The 22421-nt window shown below is 36.3% G+C and overlaps 2 protein-coding genes across 6 annotated transcripts; both read right to left on the minus strand.

The window, feature by feature from the left end:
- Positions 1-300: 300 nt before the first annotated feature.
- On the minus strand, positions 301-14179 carry LOC106764841 (5'-3' exoribonuclease 3). Of its 3 annotated transcripts, none has more exons than XM_022782624.1 (23): positions 13825-14178; positions 13593-13695; positions 13408-13484; positions 11964-12155; positions 11747-11866; positions 11522-11584; positions 11236-11379; positions 10975-11139; positions 9726-9803; positions 9541-9627; positions 8991-9287; positions 8703-8798; positions 7284-7379; positions 5599-5669; positions 3536-3664; positions 3373-3449; positions 3241-3281; positions 3071-3145; positions 2770-2927; positions 1811-1927; positions 1628-1703; positions 1364-1446; positions 301-1257 (listed from the first exon to the last, which is right to left on the minus strand). In XM_022782624.1, the coding sequence occupies exons 1-23, from the start codon at positions 14026-14028 to the stop codon at positions 555-557; spliced, it is 3252 nt and encodes a 1083-aa protein (XP_022638345.1). In that variant the 5' UTR covers positions 14029-14178; the 3' UTR covers positions 301-554. The 3 variants fall into 3 exon arrangements, with proteins under 3 accessions (XP_022638345.1, XP_014504741.1, XP_022638346.1); XM_014649255.2 differs by having other exon boundaries at positions 1811-1915; positions 13825-14174; XM_022782625.1 differs by lacking the exon at positions 9726-9803 and having other exon boundaries at positions 13825-14179.
- Positions 14180-15368: 1189 nt separating this feature from the next.
- Positions 15369-21542, minus strand: LOC106764741 (filament-like plant protein 4). 3 transcript variants are annotated; one of them, XM_014649106.2, is made up of 6 exons: positions 21276-21542; positions 20008-20122; positions 19244-19448; positions 16715-19139; positions 16561-16603; positions 15369-16190 (listed from the first exon to the last, which is right to left on the minus strand). In XM_014649106.2, the coding sequence occupies exons 2-6, from the start codon at positions 20104-20106 to the stop codon at positions 15768-15770; spliced, it is 3195 nt and encodes a 1064-aa protein (XP_014504592.1). In that variant the 5' UTR covers positions 20107-20122; positions 21276-21542; the 3' UTR covers positions 15369-15767. The 3 variants fall into 3 exon arrangements, with proteins under 3 accessions (XP_014504592.1, XP_014504591.1, XP_014504590.1); XM_014649105.2 differs by having other exon boundaries at positions 15370-16190; positions 19244-19451; positions 20008-20125; XM_014649104.2 differs by having other exon boundaries at positions 15371-16190; positions 19244-19451.
- Positions 21543-22421: the final 879 nt, after the last annotated feature.

Consider the following 22421-nt stretch of genomic DNA (forward strand, 5'->3'; position numbering starts at 1 on the left):
AAAATTTAAAATACATATTGTTACTTATATAAAAATTCATTTTTATACAAACTGCGCTATTTCTAAAAATTATGATTTAAAACAGAGAAAACGAGTAAGCAATATTCTAAGTAATAATATTAAGTAACATTATTTTTTGGGCAATATTAAGTAACATACTAGACTTACACACTTTTAATATTTACCATAAACGTAGCAAATTTTTGTGTGAAGTGTTTAAAAGTAGGTGATATTGTAAGACTGCAACTAAGATTAATAACATTTTTAAGCAATGAAGAATGTGCTATTTTAAACAAATAATAAACATAAACATGGATGGTTTGATATTATTCAATTTCAGTAAAGGCCTTTGAGTATTGTGAAAACAGTAGCTTAGGAAGCTGCTTTAGGTTATCTATCTTTTTTCTGTAGCTCCTTTCAAAAAGAGATGAGAAAACACGATGAAATGAATAGCCTATAAAGTAGGAAAATGTTTACAACCTGTGTTCTTGAGATAATAGGAGAAAATGCAGGTACAATAATTGAGAAAATATGGTACAACTTACTGAATGAGTCTATTGGCGATCGTACCCAGGTGGTGGCATTGGATTCCTGTTTCCTCTTCTATCTAATAAAGAAAATTGATTGGACGAATGATGACCGTATTCCCTGTTTCCACTCTGATTGTTTCGAGGAGTCCAATTCTGATGGGTTCTAGATGGTTGGAAGTTTTGGCTGTGGTGAATAACTTGGTGATGATGACTAACATCATGATGGTGACTAGCATATCCACCTTGCGTATTGTTCATAAACCTGGCGTTCTGATTATATCCTGACGATTGATATCCATGCCTTAAACTACCACCAGTACCCTGAATCTGATTTCTTTCATAATGATGTGATCCAGCAGGGTGTTGATAGTCATTTCTTTCGTAAGAATTTGATGGCTGATGAGGATTGTATGCTACGGGGGGTGGTAGGTATTGTTGATTATAGCCATACTGCTGAGCAGTAGGGACAGCATTGTAAGGTGTAAAGTGGGGTCTGCCATGGAGTGAGGGAGAAGGAACAGGGGGCATTGCAACGTATCCTGGGTGTGATTCATAACCATAGGAAGATACCGGTGGTCGATGACCCATTGGTGCAGGATAAGATATAGGTGGTCCATTATGTGGGTGACGGTAGCCATTGGAGTCAACCTTGGCCTGTAAGGAATTCATAATGAGTCTGTGTGCAGGCTCTCCAAGCTCCCGGCCAGAAGATCCTGGAGGGTTTCTCCTGATATAGAAAACCAGATCCCCGGTCAGTTTCAGCCAACTAGATGACTGGATGCTGCAAGCAATACAACAGTAAATCATAAATTTAACTCAAAAGAAAGCCTTACCTCCCATTTTCAGTGTGATGTCTCCTACCTGAATCCTCATGCCATAAACCACGGTCAGGCTGTATATCCCCAACGGTAACAGACTGTACACAGCATATAATTTTATTTTTCCACCAACATTACAGTATAAGTAGACAAAACACAAATTAAAAACCATACCTTAATAGGGTCCTAATGTGGCAACGTTTGAAATTAAAAACTAAATTGGGAAAGGGACTTGGAAATTAGAGGGTATAAACAAGGATCTGCTACTAAATTTAATACCTTAATAGGAAATTTAACTCCTTGTGGTGGTCGGGAAATGTGTTTATGAGCATCTGGAAGTCTATATATTGCGCATCTGAGCAAAAAGGCACGAAAAGGAAAATAGATAAATCAGTGTGAGTTACATATCCAAGACAATAAGATGTGTTCTTGTTGAATAATACCCAGCATCGACAGACTTACATAACTTGATTGTCCATGATATCTTCCATGCTTGCAACAGGAGACCTAAAGATAGGAGGGCAAGGTTCTCCACCGCATAGAGATAAGTAACCATTCATTCCACCACTGCATGTATCCCTAATTAACATTAGAAAATAGTCCAGCAGGATATTAAAAATATCTTTTCAAAGTTAAATTTATATGAAATAAACAAACTTGACCATTTCATACATTTGAAAACTGTTGTGAAGTTCTAAAGCAGCAGCTATTCTGTGTCTTTGCGGGAAAAAAAAAATCATCTTTTCGCAGAAGTGCTTCTATGCTAACCCTAAAATCATTACCCTCTATAAAAACTAACATGGCCCACTCACTTTATCATTATATATTAGTGTTCTTTTTATATCTTAACATTTAATTGCCTAAACAGGGATAGTACCAACTCCAGTCTAGTCCTGACACAAATAAAGTTTAAAATGTCAATTATTGGGTAAAAATTGGTTACTTCAAAATTAGCCACCAAGTGGCTAAACCACTTAAAAAATAACTACGAAATCAATTGGAATTTCAGCAGCATTTAGCTTATTGGTGATAAATGTTCCACTACCCAAACCCACATTTCGATCAACTATCTTGCGTGTTATTTTTATTGTATTGTGTCTTTCAAAAGGACAAGTTTTGCATGTCTAAGTTAAACTTTCAATTAAAATTTAATAAGAAGAAATTCTGTATTAATTGACTTGTTTGTCGAAAGAAATCCTGCTACACATTATCGACAAAAGAATGAAAAACAAAGGCCTCAATTTTTTTCTTAAGGATTTAAATTCAGTGTGTGTATTCCATACAACTTCAAAGATCATATTATTGCCACATCATAATCCCAATACATGTTGTGACGCGTGAGAATAAATAATATTCCATCAGATGCACAACTATAACATAAACAAATTTGCTTAGAAAATGGCAAAGCATTAAGCACCAACCTTTCTATGGGATTGATTTTTTCCTTCACCAAAGCCCGTTCGTTGTTTGACATGTTTTTACACTTGTTGTCCAGTGTACTTATGCATGCAGAGAGAGGGTGACAAGAATTCACAAAGAGCAAATCATACATTATAGCATTCCGTCGCTTTTCCTCTGGCTTTTGATTTTTTTTAATAAAAATAGGATATAGAAAAAATATAAGCTATAGATTAGTAAACATTTGGGAGGCGAGATGAATTAAGAACAGAAAATTGAACCAGATGTGCATACATTTAAGCTCAAAGGAGGACCAAGACATACCGTTAAAAAATTTTCAATCTTCTCAACTTCTGCGAGAAGACGCCCTTCATCAATAAAAGGTAACTTAGCAATACCCTGTAAAGAGGAAGGAAGATATTATCAAGTGCGATGCAGCCATATCTAGAAAATATTAAAGGAAAATATGCAGGCAACATAAATTTGGATCGAACCTGCCAAGCAAAGCGTTTTCCATTCATGTCAACTTCAAAATCTGAGACAACATTAATATTAAGTGGGGATCAATACTGATAACACAGTAGAACTTCTAAAATTTAAATTAATAGACTTTGATGAAGTCATACCAACAGGATAAAAATCAATGATAGGTGAGTTTGGTTCAGTCATAAGTCTCCTATACGGCTCAGGAAGAGCATGAGAACTGCCAGATATGTCATAGTATCAATGTTATTACACTAACAGAATTTAGAATGCTAAGAACAATGATAAGTTAGGTAGCAAGCAAACCTTGCAGCAGGAAAGACCCCTAGAAGCTGGTCAAATGGTTTGAATGGGGTACCCAGCTTAAAACTAATATCAAGTTCACCAAGGTCCTTGAGATCAGACGCAAAGGGGGCATAGTGATATGGATAAAACCTATTTTATAACAATAAAATTGGTAAAATAAGACTTGGAATTCTTGTAAATGCAATCTAGATTCTAAAGAACTTGAAATTCACAGGCAAGAGAAGTAAATAAATATTTTTATTCTTGCCCTAGCTGTGTTTCCTTACTTGTATATCTAAAAAAGTAACCCACAGAACAAGCTTCCCCAACCAATGAGGTCCACAAAGGATAGATGTATGTGGCCTTACCAGTGATGGACAGCAAACATTATATAATAGTTAATTTAGGGTTGTGTTGGGGTTAATATTGTAAACACAGGTGGCGAGATAAAAGTATATAAGGCATAAAACAGCCTTTGTTCCAATATTTTGAAACAAAGGGCTTTGTCTGAGTGCTAACAACACATTTCCCTACTGGTTGGAATCTATTGAGAACTACAAAATAAAAATGAGACCCAATAAATGAGAGGAGAGATCTCCAAAAAAATTATTTTTATGGAAACGGTTGCTCTAAATTGTTCTACACACGAGTATTCTTAATACAATAATAAGAAACAAAATCAACATCTAATAATGGGAATTATTAGTCATATCTCCCTATTTAATATAATATTTAAACCATATTCCTAACACTCACTCCCAAATTGGAGCATATGTGCCATATGAGACAAACCTGTAACAAATGTTAAAAAGAAAAAACCCCTTGAGAGAATCATGTCAGCAAGTTGGTTGCTGGAGCTGACATAGTAAATAAGGAAGGAACTGATATCTTTAACATTCCCTCAGCTTAGAGCATATGTATCATCTGTGTCAAGTTTGTTAAAAATGTCAAAGCGCATGGCGGCTGTTGAAGAGCCAAAAAAAGGGGCTGGAGATCAAAGTGCTTGCCAGGAAAAAAAAACAATACTCAGCGCAGCAGCCAATTGAGAGAAAAATGTTTGTAATGTTTGGGGAGTGCACTACAGGGGAGCAAAGATACTCCGAAAACAGCACAGAGAGAACAACGGCTGTGAGGCAGAAAGAAAATAGGTATGTGCATGACCTTTTAGAAGAAACTAGGATACTAAATAGTAAACCAAGCAATACCTTATGGATCTGAACATTATAACAAAACATGAGCAGCCATACTGGGAACCAAGTTGGTAGAACAACCAAAATCTTATCCCACTATGTTCCTCAGAACCAGGTAGATAACAAATATTAAATACACTAAGAGCTTACTTCCCCGAATGTTAATACCAAAAAAAAACACTTCAAAGTAAATGCATATCTAGATTACCATAAAATTTTAGCATCTTTTCTGCTAAAAGCACGAAAGTCAATCAAATAGAATAAACCCCCTATTAAGAAGGTTTGTGAGGAGGAATAGAGAAGTAACGAGGGTTTATTCCTTTGGTGTATATCATAACCATGTACCAGACTGACAGTAGTTAAATAGGGTAAAAAAAAATATAAGTAGACTAAAAAAGGAGGGGAGGTGTCAGAAATTGTAGGAGGGCATCCTTAGGGACAACAATGGTATCTAGAATGAGTAAGGGTGTACTTTTTCTCTGTTTGCATCTACTCTGCCACCACATGGTATTGTGTCAGAGCAGAAGAATTTCCAACGAAGATTATATTATGTAACCAACCCGAACCAGTTGCTAACATAATATCAAGAATCGGGCCTGAAGGACCTAGTCACTAATACACAAATTCACCAAAAATATTAAAGGGCTTTGATCAAGAAACTGCAGCAGAAAAGTGAAAGGACAAGCCAGGAACTATAAGCAAGCATCACATTTACACAATTTCACATTCAACGAAACAAGTGTTAAAATGAAGCATTCAACATAAAATTAGGTCATCACAAATTTGATAGGTGAGAAAGAGAAAAATACCATGATGACAAATTAAAGGTAAAGGAAAGGCAACATAATTTCAGGATTATACAGTTAATCACAAGAAACAAAAGAAGGAACTTACCAGTTCCAAGAACAAACACCTTCGTAATAATAGTGCATCACCCAACATAGGCCTTCAGTGTACTTCAAGACCTGAAAAAAAGACCGCAATAAGAAAACTAGATCTCCAAATGAATCTGATTATAAGAGGGGCTGGGGGCTTTAGTTAAGACAGTTAGAATTTTAGAGGGGTTTGCTAGATACAAATAGGGAAGAAGAATGGGAGATTCAGATTTGTTATCATTTGAAATTGACCATTGGCTTTTTGTGAGAGGGAAACCCTTCGAGTTGTTGCTATTTTCATCTTATTCGATGAAAGTCTTTCTTATCTCTCTCACTTCAAATCTTGAATCGTAACAATAGTTCTGACCTGCCAGGTCATCAAAGGCCAAGAAAGTATTATATACAAGAATACTTTGGGATGCAACAGCTTTGATAGAAAAGATAATTATGGTAGCCATATCTTTGAAAGAAAGACTATGATGAAGATCCAAGAGGGGCAACCAACAATCCATGAACAATCACAAGAGCCAAGACAAAGTCAATGGAGAAGATAGGATTGAACAATTGTTGGGAGCTACAAAATGAGATGGCCAAGATAAAAAATTAAATAGGTTGAAGGAGATACTAGGGAATGCTTGGAGCTTCATAGGATGGAAGAATTTGTTTCTATTAGCAATTATAATTTTCTCTGTAACCTAAGCCAAGAGAGAAACAAATTAATCTAAGCATAGAAATATCCCCAACTAATTTAAGTTTTAATACATGGACATAAGCCCATATCAGAGCCCAGCATCACTACGGAGTATTTTTCCATGCCTAGGTTAGGTTGCAGACAAGCAAGGCCCTCTACTTTTACATTAGGTGTGCCATGTGCATCCTTAAAACATGTTCCTTCCTCTCCTGGCCAAAAAGGTGCACCAGTATACATGCTATAGGTGTGACTTGCTTTTGAAATTTGAACTTAGCACCCAAGTAAGCTGCACGAATAACTCCATGTGCGTTTTTTGGCTTAGTGTTAGTCCTACACACAAAAAGAGTCTACTCCCTTCGTCTGTGGGATAGGCTATAAAAGCATCACATTAAATCTCTTTTGAATGAATAGAATATTGAGAGAAATTTTTCTCATGTTAGTTTGAAACTCTTTCAATCAATTCTTATATTGAATTGCTTAAGTGGATTTACGCTGCTAAACTTGGATGATTGGGTAGCTGGTGACATGTTGAGTGCAGAGGTGAAGAGAAACAAGCAACACCCATAGAGATCCAGATTATTCAGAATTTGATTTCACCCTGGGACTCACCAGAGCCATTGAACCCAATCTTGCATGCAAGGCAGCGGGTTTCTCCCAGCAAAAGCTAAAATGGGTGTAGTTGTCTTCCCGCAATCAGGGAAAACTTGACAAGTGTATTATTTCAGTGTGGACTTCCAGTTTTTAAATTCCAATCTCGAGGAAATTAACGAAGGGTGTATAATTGAGATAGTTAGAATATCAATGGGTTAGTTAGTAAGACGGGTTAGTATGATATAAATAGCAAGATATAAATGAGAGATTAAGACTTGTGAAGGGGAAACCCTTGTTGGAGAGTTTTCTCTCTTATTGTTCTTTTCATCCTATTCAGTAACAATCTTACTTTTCTTTTTCTCATTTCAATTAAAGGTTCCTAACAAAATAAAAACTAATAAAATTTTGATTCATTAACTTACAACATCTTTCCGTATCGCTTCAAGTTCCTCAGGAGTTTTAGCAGAAAATTTTTCCTCATAATACCTCTCTTTCCAGCCTGGTTCTCCCAACTTAATCTGTCGAAACCAGCAATATTAGCTAAATGAAGTGAAGCAACTTCAGGTTAAACATATGATTTAGTTCCTATTATGTAACAAATTCTCAATTTAGTCTATATGCATAAAATCATGTTAAACATACACTGGAAAACATTACCAATTTGGTTCCTGTCACCATTACTCCCTTCTTAAACATCCTTGATTTGGTCCACATACGTGTAGCACATTTTTAATTTGGTCCCTTACATACAGGGACAAAATTAAGAATGTTTTATAGGAAGAAGGACCAAATTAGAATGAGCTATACGTATAGGGTCAAAATTAAAAATGTGTTGCACATACAAACAAAGACAAAATAAATAAAGTGTAAGGGGTAGTTGTGGTAAAGGGACTAAATATATGTCTAACTTCACTTGAAAAGATAAAGAAATAACTTTCTTCAGTACAAGAGTCATAATTGCAAGCTTTACAGATTGATGCATCTCATGCTTCTCAAAATAGCAAGCTGTAACCTAGATTCAAAAAGAATTTAGAAGGTTCTGCACATAACTCAGTTCCATGTAGCATTACCATCCAATCAATTCCCCTAGCTCCTGTTTAGCACAGGCCTAAGGGAATGGTAGTGCAACCATGTCACCATTTGAACTTGTTATATTGGTCACATGGCAAGAACTCCAACCATTCCCTACGCATACACTAGTAAAGATCATTCTGAGGCATGCACTTCAAATTCAAAAGTCCTTTGGAAATAAAGAATAAATGGCAGATCCATAATTTGACAAATTATAAGGTTAAAAGGTCGGTTAATTTTCCTCGGTTCTATTTCATGTTTTGAGCAAAGGTTTTTCTAGGACTTGATTAAAAAAATCTTAAAGGTGAGGAAAATGTGAATACAGGGTCAAGTAGGTTATGTAATAATGGAGACATAATTAAGAAACACTTCCAATTTTAAATATTTAAGAAATCCTTCCAATTTTTTTCCTTCATTATGAAATTTAACTAGTCAACATCAATCTAATTAATATTATGATATCCTAACGAACTCCCAAATTTCCTCAACATAAATTACAGTCTTTAGAATGGTAACAAAAGAAATTTGCCCCACATTGGATCAAAAGATCTATTTTCCCAATCATGCATTGAACCATATAGTTAATCAAAGATTCATGACAAATAATTAAAAATTATAACAAATATTTTAACAAACAAGTTTTTAATCTAATGTCCACAGGGAGGACAACTTTCACATATTTGTTACGTATTAAAAAAAATACACAAACATAAATGCATAGGAAAACTAAAATACTAAACAAAAAGACTATAAGAACTCTACATTTTTACCTTGTCCTCTTCAGCATTCTTTGAGTTGAATACATCCGCTTTCTCACGAAGTATCTCCTTCAATTTTGTTTTCAATTCATCTTTATTATCTTGAGCCTGAAAGGTAAAAGAATACTAAACTCAGACAAGACACAGAGGACCTAATCAGATCATTGTAAAAACCTTAGAATAGCAATTATATGACAAGATAACGAAGTGCATCTAATTCCTCGCCAGGCTCATACCCAGTAATAGGTTAGCCCATATATTAGATCTAAAGAATGCCTCTCCCGAAGCAGGAAAACATACTTCTATTTCAACTCTACTCTCGGCTTCAACAATAGCAGTGGCAAGAGCGGCTCCCGAAGATAACCTAGCCACTTTATGTGGCCTCTCAGCGGTTTCTTTATTGTGTTTTTTAATTGATGAGGACACTTGAGAGTTATAATGCCCAGATTGCTGAAATGGTGATGGTGTTGGAGCTGAAGCAAGACGAGAACCATGAAATCGTGAAACTGCAACTAAAGACTCTGGTTGAAATTGAGGCTCGGTATCATCTCCCCTTTTTGCCTGTGCCTTCTCACGCTTTATTCTTTCCGTTTGCCGCTGAATGCAGACAAATAAATGCAAAGAATAACTTCAAAACATGCACTCAAGCATCTATGTTTAAGAAGAAAACTATATAGATTAAAAAGAATTATTTCCCACTCTTAAAAAATGTTCCCGTCAATTATGAGAAAATTTGAACAAGTCACACTTCCTCAATTGTGTGACACACATTCTACCAATAGGCACAAATTGATGAACTCTTTCTATGTAAACCTTAAAGAGTGAGTAAATGCAATGCAACTGAACAAACCTGATGCAATCGAGCTCTTTTCTGGAATATTTTATCTTCATAAGATCCAACAGCCTGAATGAAGTGCTCCACCCTGCTCAAGTTTATCTAGAATGAGGCAGGAAAGAAAAAGAAAATGTCAATGATTATGTGGATGAAAAGGGGCACGGCACTTCAAGCAGATCCCCACCATTACTACCACATACCGTGCTACCATTGGTTAAATAACCACCCAATTCCCTAAATTCTTTCTTGTATACAGCTATCAGCAAGTTGATTGCACCCTATGTAGAACAAATGAAATTCCCAAAAAATAGATCAGTTACATAATCAAAAGCAACATATAAAACATTACACTTCAGGTCAGTTAATACATGTCAAATATAATAACAAAATAATTACTGCACTACATAAAAAGTTAAGAAATTTAAAAGGATGCTAAAGATCAGGACTTCTTTCTGCCTCAACACTGAGACCATTCTTGAAGTATAGGCAGCAAGAAAATTCAGATCCATTTATCTGCACTTACAAATTATGCAAAATGATTTAAGCTATGCAAAATGTTTAAAAATAATTCACAATCATTTTTTATTTTACTCAACGAAATCAAATAGAATTGATATTTGAATAACAGATAACATTCTCTACAATTTTACCACAGCCCATAGGAAAGGTCATATTGATATGATAACACCTGACTTCTTGTTTCATTAATACATGTCAAAGTTAAACCTAAAATCCAAATTCCAAACTTCACATAAACTGAATACACAGCAGCATACCTCATGAAATTTTTTGGCCACTATAAATTAAACTACAAACTCTCAAATATTTTCCGAAAAGATTATATGAAAAGGCAAACAGATATGTTATCTCAAAGCTATTACTACTTTTGAAAACCATAAAGACTGACCCATAGACCATACCATATATCTTAAAAGTGTTTTTGATTCAGTGACATACGAAAATGTATGCTAGTCACTTCTAAAGTTTTTTTTGCCAAATATAATACATTTGTTTGCCTCCATGTAAAAGCTTGAGCTTTTGGGATTGTGTTCGTACTGGTAAACTACAAAATCCTGAAAAAACAGTCGCATGCTTTAAATTAACCTAAATTTCAGAGCAAGGTAAAATTATTTTGATACTCTATCCGGGCTTCAGCTCAAAGCACTTCAGCCTTGTTTGACCCAACAATTCAGTCTTTCCAGATAGTTAGTTCCTCGTTATTTAGATAGAAGAAACCCATCATTTTCAAAATTGACCCAAATTTGTGAAGTTAGGTACCAAAATCCAAACCAGGGGAAAAAACTGCTCCATATATTGTCCAATACCAATTACAAGTCAAGGACAAAATCCACAATTAATGCTTACAAAATAGAAGAGCAGTCCTGAAATTTGATTCATAGCAAGTATACAGAAAGTAGTAGAGAAACAATAAGAAATAGAATACCAGACCTCACGAATCTCTAGTGTAGGCATATGTGGAAGAAAATCATTGCCGACGAAAAAGCACATGAAGATAAAATCATCCACAATGCATTCAAAATCAAACTCGAAAGGAGGATTAGGTATTCTCATCTCATACTCTAGGTATTCTCTTAGAGTCCAAATATTCAGGAACTACAAAAGAAAAAAAGGAAGTAAAATTAAGGACTAAATACCAAAAGTGTCGTTATATTCAATATAAGATATGAATTTCATATCACAAATCCAGACCTGGTATGGCTTTTTAGCCACAATAGCCTCTCCTTTTTCATCAAACTCTCCTGCCTTTCTTTTTTCCTTTCCTTCACAGTTTGCTGCCAAATGGCCCATCTGACCACAGAGGAAGCATTTGTCTTGTCCAGGAGTAAATACAACCTGCAATAACACATTATTTACCCATGATTCAATCACTCACAACAACTAATGGAAAGAAGCCAAAAGTATTGCATCATATACTTATTTGACTACTCTAATGAACTCCAATTCAGATACAAAGAACAACTCGATAGACACAAACCTCTCTAAGAATTGAAAAATGAACTTCATGGGTAGCCAATGCCAACATAATCAAATCGGCATCCTGTCATCCAAACACATCATAGGAATTTGTTAATTATAATCATGCTAAATAAAGCAAAGAAGATAGAGTGAAAGTAGAAAAGAAGTTAGATTTTCTTTTCTTGATAAACAAAATCAATGTTGAATTTTGGAGAGTGGGAAGATGAGGAAGTAAGATGCATACCAAACCATATAGGCAATGTCGTGTATTTGGATCAAAACCATTAAGATTTCTCTGCAGGCGGATATAGGACATAATCTTATGCTCCCCTTCACCAGGAACATTTGCATCAGAAAGAATAACCTGCGGACACAAACATAAACCATGACATCAGTGAAGATTCCCCATCATGAGACGCAATTGCCACTGCCAGACAGTTTATATAAAATGAACTCTCTACCTTAATATTTTGCCAACCAGGGTCGTTGTTCAACCTAAGATGAACATAGTACTGAAGTGCAATTGACAAAACAGCCATAAATTCAGTTCCAGGTGTAATGACATTTGAATCAAACGTCTGTGACTCAGCTTTAGGAGGAAGCTTTCTGCCCTCCTTCTCAAATTCCTCCCTTAACCTTGCTTCTTCAGCAGCCTATCACAAAATAGAAAAACAGGCAAACATAAGCAGAAATCATATCTACACATCTTATCAGATATTTCACCATTTTCTTGACAGATTAAAGTCGCTCACATAAACATCAGTATCATAAGACTAAGGGTTAAAATAGGTAAGGCTATCCCACAAGAGTCTACCATTGGCTTACATCAGGCATGGACCAGGCCTTTTTAAAAAGTAGGTCAGGCCTGGATTTTAAAAAAATAAAAAAGTCTATTTGGTCAAAAACATCAAACATCAGGACATTCAAAAAGCCTTTAAGGGTTAACATGGCAGCATTTTTTAATAGTCATTTTTTATGGTACACACACTCACACACACACACACATATACCTTTCTTAATAATTATGCTAGTTAAGCGACATAAAATGTCAAACTCATAAGGTTATTGAAAGATAAATTCATACGTTGTTTATGCATAATAATATAAGAAAATTGAAACTTTTAATGACCTTATTCAGAACAATAACGCAATAGTTCAGACAAGATTATATACAAGTGAGCCAAGGTCTTCTCAAAAGACCTATGACAATTAAAAATGTCAGGAGGCTCAAGCTTTATTTTTTTTACGAAATTTCAAGTCGAAACCTAACAAAGCCTCATCTACCCAAGCATATTTCTACTCCTACATAAGAAAGCATCAACATTAACCTCAAAGGAAGGGATCGAAGCAAGAATCACTAGCAGTAGCCACCCCACTCAGATACGGGAAAACTTGCATTTTATCGGAATAACCCTACCACCCAATTCAAGAAATACTTGACCAGTCCATGTAGCAAGCCACAAAATTATGATAAAAAGAAAAGTGTGTTGATTAGTGGTTAAAAATTTGAGACGAAGACCAGAGTATGAACTATATATATGAGTAACAGACAACCTCAAAGTTAAAGCCTTCAATTACCCACCAATGTGGTATGCAATTGATTCAACCTAATTGTTGATAACAGCCAAGAGAGTACGTTCACACAGAATCCACGGTAATTGCTAGCTAGAGATATGTTATTCATACAACATCGCTTTTTGTTTCTATCTCTCCATCATTAGTTACATCTTTTACTTCTCTCTTTCTTTCTCCCTATTAGTCGTAAAATCTGTTGTTCAAATAATATTTCCTTGCTACATTATAAGAAACACTAAAGGATGAAGTCTATAATGAAACCTAAAGAATCCAGAACCACACAAAACCTTACTAAGGATTAAAAAAATTACCAATGACCAAAATACATACCGCGTCAGCTGCATCTTTCGCAGCCCTAAACCGCCTAGACCGTTGCTGGTTCATTTTCGCCCTCGGCGCAACACCATCTACATCAAGTCAAACCAAACATAACAAATAAGCCCCACCAGCAACATAAACAACACAATTACAAATTACAAATCACAAATAATAAAAACGAAGAAACAAACACGCACCAATAGCCATGTAGAGGAGCTTCCGCGGCCGCACCATAACGAACAGCCTGTCAATGTAGTCAAACATGCACTCAAACACCTCATCGAACGACGTCGGAGAAGGCTGCATCGAAACACACAACGCGTAATCATCGTCAAACTCGCATGCTTGAAATTCAATAAAATATCAAACAAATAAACAAGTTATTGAGAGGAATTCGCAGTGAGATTGAAGAAGGAGAATAAAAGCTACCCTATCCTCGGGGTGAAAGCAGGGATGAATGATGCCATTCATGTCGAGGTAGAGGTTATCGTATTCGATGTTGTTAGGGTTCTCCTTGCTCGTATCGACCGGGATTTGAATGCCGTCGATGACGACTGGTTCCTCTTCGATCGCGTCCACAATCACCATCGGATACTTCTCGGCCAGCCACCGGTAGAAGGCTGGGACTCCCATCTTTGCGTCGCGAACTCAGATTCAATTTGCCGAAAGCGAAAGTCTCTTATCCAATTCACTTCTCTCTCAAATCTAAACGCAGAGGAAGAAGAATATGCGAAACAAGTAAACACTGATTCCTCCACTGCGCTCGCGCGAGTTGGAATATTGCAAGGTACAGAACGGAACGAAATGTCGATACTGCCCTTCACGAAATTCGCAAGTGCAATGGAAGTTCAATATTTAACAGCGGCTTTTTTGTCTTTCTGAAATAGGTCGTTTAGGTTTCAATACTCATCCAATGCTAAGTTATTTTTTAATAGAATTTAAATAAAGTATTATATATATATATAAGTTATTTTAATTTTAACTTCATTTTAAAGGAAAGGATTTCTATTAACTTTATCTAAGGTTTCTTTTCTCCTGCACTGGAATATTTAAAAGTTCATTTTGGTGTTTTGTCCGACTGTAGTAAGGTGGAATTTGAAAAGTTTAATGTGAGAAGTGTTGGAATAATTTGAAAGTATTGTGCTAATTTGATCAGAGTGTCACATATTAAGAGGACTAAACCAATTTAAATAAATATAAATTAAGAAAATAAATAAATAAATAAATGGACCAATTTAACCTGATTCAGTCAACCTCCAAGTCACCATTTTTTAACATTAGGTCAAGGGAGTTACTCCCTGTACCTCCCCAATTCCAACCCCCACCCCCCCAATTTTTTTGGATTTTTTTTAAATACAAAATTAACTTTTATGTTTTTTTTTATTTTTACCGTTTTACCCCTATTTACTAAAGTTAACCTACTCTTTTACAGTCTGCCTCAGTCAAAACACACAGACTCAGATTCCTCTCCTTCGTATTCTCATCCCCACCCCCACCAAAACTTTTGAAACGCTCCTCCTCCAAACGCTCTCTGCAACTCTCACTCTCCCATTTATACGTTAAAAATATATTTAAAAATAATACATCAAAACATATAAATTCCATTATTAAAATATCTGAAAATTAATATAAAAAGTAAACTAATAAAAACAAATTTTAAAAATGGAATGGGGGGGGTGGGGGTTAGAATTGGGGAGGTACAGGGAGTAACCCCCTTAGGTCAATCGGATGGGGATAGGGTTGGCCCATTTCAATCTTTTTTTTCTTAAGAACCAATGGGAAAGCCATTTTTACATGCTCTTAGAGACTCATTCTCAAGCATGTTTTTTTAAACATATCAGTGATTTATTAGAATTTAGAGTCTTCCCTGTACCAATATGATGGGATGGGTAGACGTTATCTCTGCACTGCCTTTGATAGATTGGAGGAAAGAAAAACTTATTTTAGTTTTGTATTTTATTGGCTGAAATCATTGTCATTTCTGACACTGGTTATCACATGAAAAATCACTAATCTATTGTTGTTGATAAAGAATGAAGGTATGCTGCATAAATTTCTGAAATACAACAATATTCAACATATCCTGTAACAGTTCAGAGGCTATGTCAATGTTTGCTAATGAAATTACAGAACAGAGGGAGTAAAACAATGGAAAGGAAAAGAAGAAAAACATATGTTTACCATGTACAACCATTAAATACAAGAACCACCCAATAACCATTGCATTCTGTTGTGTTTTAACTAGATAAACCTCCCAAAAACTCGATTCTGTTAAATCATGAAGGGGATTGAACCTTGATGCTTTCCAAATGCCATTGTTGCTGTGTGGCTCCCTGAATCACGAATTCCCATCAGTCATGCATGCTTCAAGCTCAATGACCGTTTTTACCTTTTGAAGAAAAGAACCTACTAAAACCTCGGGTGTGTTTTTCTGGTGTTGGAGTGGAAGAGGCTGATGATGAGGTTGACTTGGTAGGCCTTTGGTTTGGATTCTGTACAGAAGATATGGCTGGAAAGATTGTCTCGTTATCTGATGGACTATATAAACTGTTGCTAAAATGTAAAGGGGAATCTCCACCCAATCTTTGCACAAATGTAGAAGTAGCACTGTCCATCTCTGCTTGATCTTGCAAACTTGGGCTATTAGGTTCACGCTCCGTGAAGTTTTCAGCCTTTGAATATGGAGATTCCATTGGCTCTGTTTGAGGATGCAGAGCTTTTAACTGCTTGCCAAGAAGAAATATGGTTTCCTGACACTCGGCTAGCTTTTCAGCAGCGGCTGTCAAGTCTCTCTCCTATTATAAAGGAAAAAATTCAATCTTAGATTGCCTACTCATCACAAAGAATCCTAGATTGAGATGCCTATTTTGATGTTACATATTATGACTATAAACTTCTCAGTAAACCCTTGTAAGAGACCAAAATAAAATGAGTTTTTCTTGTAAGCTAAATTCAACTAATGCACTTAACTTGTGTGGAAAGTCCATCATAAATTCTCCAAAAGATAAGGTGTATAAGCTTATTTTACCTTATGAAAGAAGTTCAATTCATTTTGATTGTTTTTTCTTCTATAAGTATTTGTAGAAAAAATTGTGAAAGACTTAGATCTAAAGGTTCTCCCACTTAATAATATTTTCAAGTATTTGAATGGGATTACAGCTTTACCTGCTTAGCCTTTATGTCATTATCAGCCGCTGAGCTCTCAATCCTGACAGAGATTAACATGGAAAACTAGCAATCAGAATTAGAAGCAGCACGAGACATTCACAAAATATTTGAAAGCTTGTCAATGTGTAACTTCAGTACTTCAATGTCTAACCTTTGTAGTTGTTCTTCTAGCTCCTTGTGTTTGGCCAAAGCTGCTTCATGAGCCTTCTTTTCATCTTCCAGTTCATTCTCCAGAGTTGTTGTCTTCATTCGCAGATGAATAAGCTCAGTCTCAAACTCCCTTGCACGTGTTTCAATTGACCTGTACGATTCTGTCATACATTTTAGCTGTGTCTCAGCTAAGCTATTTGCTCTTTGAGCAGAAGCCATCTGTGATTTAACTTCAGCTAGATGTTGCTCTGTCTCTAGTAACCGAGACTTTGTCTGTTCAAGATTTTCAGCACATTTTGATAGATCCGCAATTGCCTTCTCTTTCTCTAACCTCAATTCTTCAAACTCCTCCATTGAGAACTTCTGCGTGGCATTTGATTCATAGCCTGAGGCCAAATTTCCATCATCAGGAATTTCAGGATCAGAACAGGGATTAAGAATATGGGAGTGACCATTTTGATATCTCTCCCCGGATGAATCGTCTTGAACTAACTTATTTTCTGGCAGAGCAATCTTATCTATGCAATCAGGACTGTTGGTTTCTGCTTCCGTACCCTTGTAACCGAGAATGTTAAATCTGAATTCACTTGCTTTGGCTAGAACACTAGACAGGTCCAGAACAAACTGTGGCAAATTTTCTTCATTGGAGGTAACCTTATTAAAAGTGACAGAGAACTCCTGCATCTTTTGGCTTATTCCATCTCCATCAGAAGATATATCATGCGCTGCCATTGCTTCTTTGGCGAGGAGCAATACAAAGTCATGAATTTGAGACATTGCGGCTTCTAGATCCGCAGTTATCTGCACATACTCTGGAGGTTGCTGGGATGAAATAACTTCTTTCTCCGCATTTAAGGCAACATCTTCAGCGCTACCCTGCTTATCACACGTGATATCAGAAGGCGTGACATCATGGGGAACGGCAGATACAGAGTCCTGGATTGAAACGCCATATGCATCTTCAAGAACGTGTTTAATATCCTTCAATATCTTCTCCATATCAGCATCCTTAGTCATGGATTCGAAAACTGATAATATTCTTGATTGAAGCTCTGGTAGCGACAAGCCAGGAACGTCAGATTGGGGATGAGGTGCTGATAACTCCTCAGCAGAAGACACCTCACTTGGCAGTGGATTTGGATCACTATTCTCTTGGGAGTCAGAGGGAACATCTTTCCCAGTGCTGAATTCTGATATTTCATCGGTCACAGCTTCGTTTGCTATATTGTTTGAAGAACCTGAAACTTCACCGCAGTCATTTGATAATCGAGCCAATTTCTCCACCTCCAGAAAGTCATCCATTAGTTCCAACTTCTTAGTGGTATCAGATATGCTCAATTCCTCAGTATTCTTTCCTTTAGGGAATTGGGAAAGATCAGAGAGAACTGCTGTAGACCAAGACTCGGCACAACTTCCCACATCATCATTTCCATCTTCAGACATGGAGATGAAGCTTGGTGCATTGCTTGCATTTTGACTGTAAATGCTTTCATTTATGATGGATTTAGGAGATCCCTTCTGCTGATTACTTGTCTGAACCTGTGCTTCCAAACTTTGAAGTTTGCTCAAAGTTTTCGCAAACATACTCCTTGAAGCCTGCAGTTCACTATTACGTTTTGCCAAAGCTTCTTTCAGCATCTTTGTTTCTTCTTCCATTGCCAGCAAACGCTCAGTAAGAAATTCATTATCTTTGTGGAATTTCTGAGCATTATCTAGGGAAAACCCAGGCATAGGAGACATGTGAGAACCAGGGGGTTTGACAGGAGACTTCCTTAATCGAGTTTCTCCGTATTCTCGACCAAGACTTTCGACTTCTAGCTTCATTTGTGCAAGTGCAGCTGGACCAGGTAATTTCTTCCGCACAAGACCACGTAATCTTTGGCACTCTGCTTCCAATTTAGCAATTTTTTTAACACCCTCCATGTGCTGCTTGTTAGCAGCTTCTGCAGACCTCATGCTCATATTCTTTTCTTCATTGCGAATCTCAAGCTCTTTGGCAATAACATGAACCTCATATTTGAGTGAATTGATTTCTCTTTCACATGATTCGATGTTTCCCTTAAGAAGCTCAATTTCAGCCTCAGCGTGAGCTTTTTCTTCCCTTAAATTGATTATCATGTTAGAACGCTCTTGCAAGGACCTTGACAGAGCCGCATTGTCGGAAGCAGACCTGAGGAGTTCCTGTTCAAAGCTTGCTATCTTAGCCTCTAGCTCACCCTTAATCTTGTCCAATTGCTTGGTTTTTGTGAGAGAAACTTCCTGTAATTTCTGTTCATGTTCTTCCTTTAGGTTTCTTATCTGTCGCATACACTCTTTAAGCGCACCATCTAACTGTGACGCCTGATCCTCAGCAGTGAGTTTTGCAAGAGTGACAGACTCCAGATGGTTCTTCAAAGCTAAAGCTTCTGCTTCAGCCTTTTCCCAGCCTGAAGGGTTTCAATGAATATTAATTCCGAGAAAAAAAAAAAAAGACGCACTACATAATAAGGCTTTTGAATATTTTTAAATAGGAATCGTTGAAGCAGTATACCTGAGACAGCCTCTTCTGCTACTTTAGCATGCTGTTTTACCAGGCTTTCCTTTGTATTTATCTCCGAATTAGCTGCAGACAGTTTTTCATTTAATTTCTTGATATCATCCTCCAGTGTCTGAACTTTTTCTTCATATGCCTTCACTTGATCCTCCAAACCAGTCAGATGAGAATATGACTCTACTGAGATTTGGACGTAGCTCGGCTTCTTGTTTACCAAAAACACAAATATCATATGTAAGTTTGAAACAAATTAAAGACAAATCTAATGGCTAAATGAGTAAATGTCCAAATTCAGCCTTTAAAAAAATTACAGTAAAAAATTTAGTCCCTTAAAAAAAATAATCACATAGTCCTTCAAGAATGATAACAAAAGTGGGGCACATCAGTTCTTCAGTCATTTTCTCTTCCTTGTAAACATATGGTTAGTCCTTAAAGAAGTTAATCCTGTACTAACTTAGTCCTTGACAAAATAATCAATGACTCAAATTGTCCTTGAAAAATTAACTCAAATGGGCAAAAGGACTAAAGCATCCCATGTTTGAAATCTTGAAGGACTAAATAGAATTTTATTTTTTACAGGGATCAAACTGTCCCCTACTTTGGGGTGGGGGACCAATTTGGACATTTTCAACTCGTTAAAACTAAAAATAATCACGTGTGACTCAAGAAGGTGAGAAAAAAACATACAGGATAATTTCCTCGATCAGAAATATTAGAAACTACTAGTTCTTTGCTCTAGTGAACCGACAATAAATACATACCTGATTGGCAGCATCCGCAGCAGAGTCCAATTCTGCAGCTGCTTTCTCCATCACAGCCTTGTCCGACGATTTTTTCTTCCATGGCCAGCGTCGGTCCATTGAAAAGTACGGACACCTTCTAATCGAAAACAGTGGAAATTAAAACCAACAGCAAGTTCTCTTTTCTTTTACTTTCCTTTTTTTCGTTTTTTAACCAGTGGGTACTGCTAATTTCCCACACGCTATATTATTACACACCAAACAGTAACTGAAACCGAATACTCAACCATCCCACCGTTTCACAAAAAGCCACGACATACCATCACACAAGTGACTTCCATTTTCAACACTACATAAAGTATATATGGTATACGCACTCGTCGGTAGTGTCGGTGGCCATAGAAAGCACACAGGACACAACACCAAAAGCGAACAGTGCAACAGGGCAAGGCCAAATTGTAGATTGCTCATAATTTGGCACCAATTTTGGGTCCCCGATTGACTCATGTCACTATATTTGTGATGTTAATGCATTCATTCACACAGTAGCAAACATAAGCTAATGATGCTAACCGCGATCTCCAAGATCTAACCATACCACTTCACATATTTTCGTTCTAGGATATCACACAACCGAACACTCGAACAAAATGGATTTCCTCTTCAGAATTTTTTTTTAGAAACAAAAATAAAAAGAACCTTAGTCCTTTGGTAAACAAAATCATCCTCAAAGAGAACCAACACAATTACCAGCCACAACACTATAAAACTCTTCTCTGGAATATTTAAAGCAACTCGAACTCAAACTTCAGAATAAACTGAAACAATTTAATACCAATTAATTCAAATCCAAATTACAAACTCGAAATTAGATCCAAATTAGTCAAGATTTTCTGAAAACGGAAACAACAAATCTGAGGAAAAAATTGAATCAAATTTTCGGAAATGAATGGCGGAATTGGACACTCTGCAACTTCGTTGTTTCTAATTTAGTAACAAGGAAGATTTAACACTGAGCTAAAGGTGAACTGGAAGCGCTCCGAGCACAAACTGAAGCCACCGACAAAAATTGAAAAGTCAAGAAAAATCGCCGCAATGGCGAGTAATAAAACAAAAACGAACTCGAAGAGAAACGAAGCAAGAGAATTTTATTACAGTAAGAATTATCAGAGCACACAAACTTTTTTAAGAAAAAAAACAACGCAAAAAAAAAAAACAGTAGGAAGTAAGCAACGGCATTGGATGATTCACTGGAAGAAGAAGCACCGGCAGGGGCAAAATCGACTTACCGGAAAAAAAATGGAAAATGCGAGTAGCTGATTCTGCTGCAATGAGAGAATGGTGAGATATAGGGACTGGGATTTTATAAGAAAAGGAGTGACGGCGGAGGTGGAGTTGGAGGTGGCGGAGGCAATGGTGGTGGCTGGTTGGGCTGAGATATTCGGAATTAGGTGGCTCTTAAAAAGCAAGACGTTGCAGAAGCTCCAAAACCCATCACCTTTTCACTCCTCTTTCTCTCTCTGTGTCTGTGTTCTCTTCGAATTCAATAAATAATAATAAATATTAATTAATATACTCCTCTTTTCTGTAAACAAGTATAAAAATAATAATAAATAACTCCAAGCTTTATTTTGTCACCGAAATTACGAGATTAACCTCGGGAGAGCGTGGAAATAGCGATAACAGAAAGCTTGCGGCAGAAGGAGGCGTATGGTGGGGTGAGCTGTATCCGAATAATGTTACTATTATTCTCCGCTTTTTGTTTAATTAATTAATAATTAATAGTGGGATTATTAATTACGGTGAGAGAGAGAGAGAAGAAGAAGAGAAGAGAATAGGGTTAGGGAGTTTTTCTTTGGACCACCGTCAGTGAGTCACTGACTGGCATTTTAGTTTGTACAGCTCACGCGTTTGGTACGTAGCTCCCTCGCAGCGAAGACGTATGAGTTGGCTGCTTTCTAAATGCGTTAGTGTCGCCACTTCTTGACATGACAACAACGTGGACTTAGAAAATTCGACCAACGAACGTCACACGTAATTTTTTTTCTTATTTTTTACTAATATCATCTACATAGTATCTTTGTACCCATTAAAAAAACATTATATTAAAAATATTACAAATTTAAGTGTTAGTTTACAAAAATAAAAATAAAAAAGTATAATATGATATAAAATTAAAAATTCTAAATAAAAATAGTATCAATTTCTTATATGATTTTGATAACATTATTTAACATCAAATTTTAATATTAAAAGGGTAAGAAATGTTGTTACTTGATCACGATCACCTTTTAGAAGGGGAAAGCTATTTAATATATAACATGTGTATAGGGAAACCCCAGGAGTGAGAAACAAGGTTCTCTCAAATAATGTATTCATGGACCTTAAAAAATGTACATATGTTTATTTTTTAATCCTAAATTTAAGGACCCGAT

Source organism: Vigna radiata, chromosome 6 (assembly GCF_000741045.1).
Source record: "Vigna radiata var. radiata cultivar VC1973A chromosome 6, Vradiata_ver6, whole genome shotgun sequence".
NCBI lineage: Eukaryota > Viridiplantae > Streptophyta > Magnoliopsida > Fabales > Fabaceae > Vigna > Vigna radiata.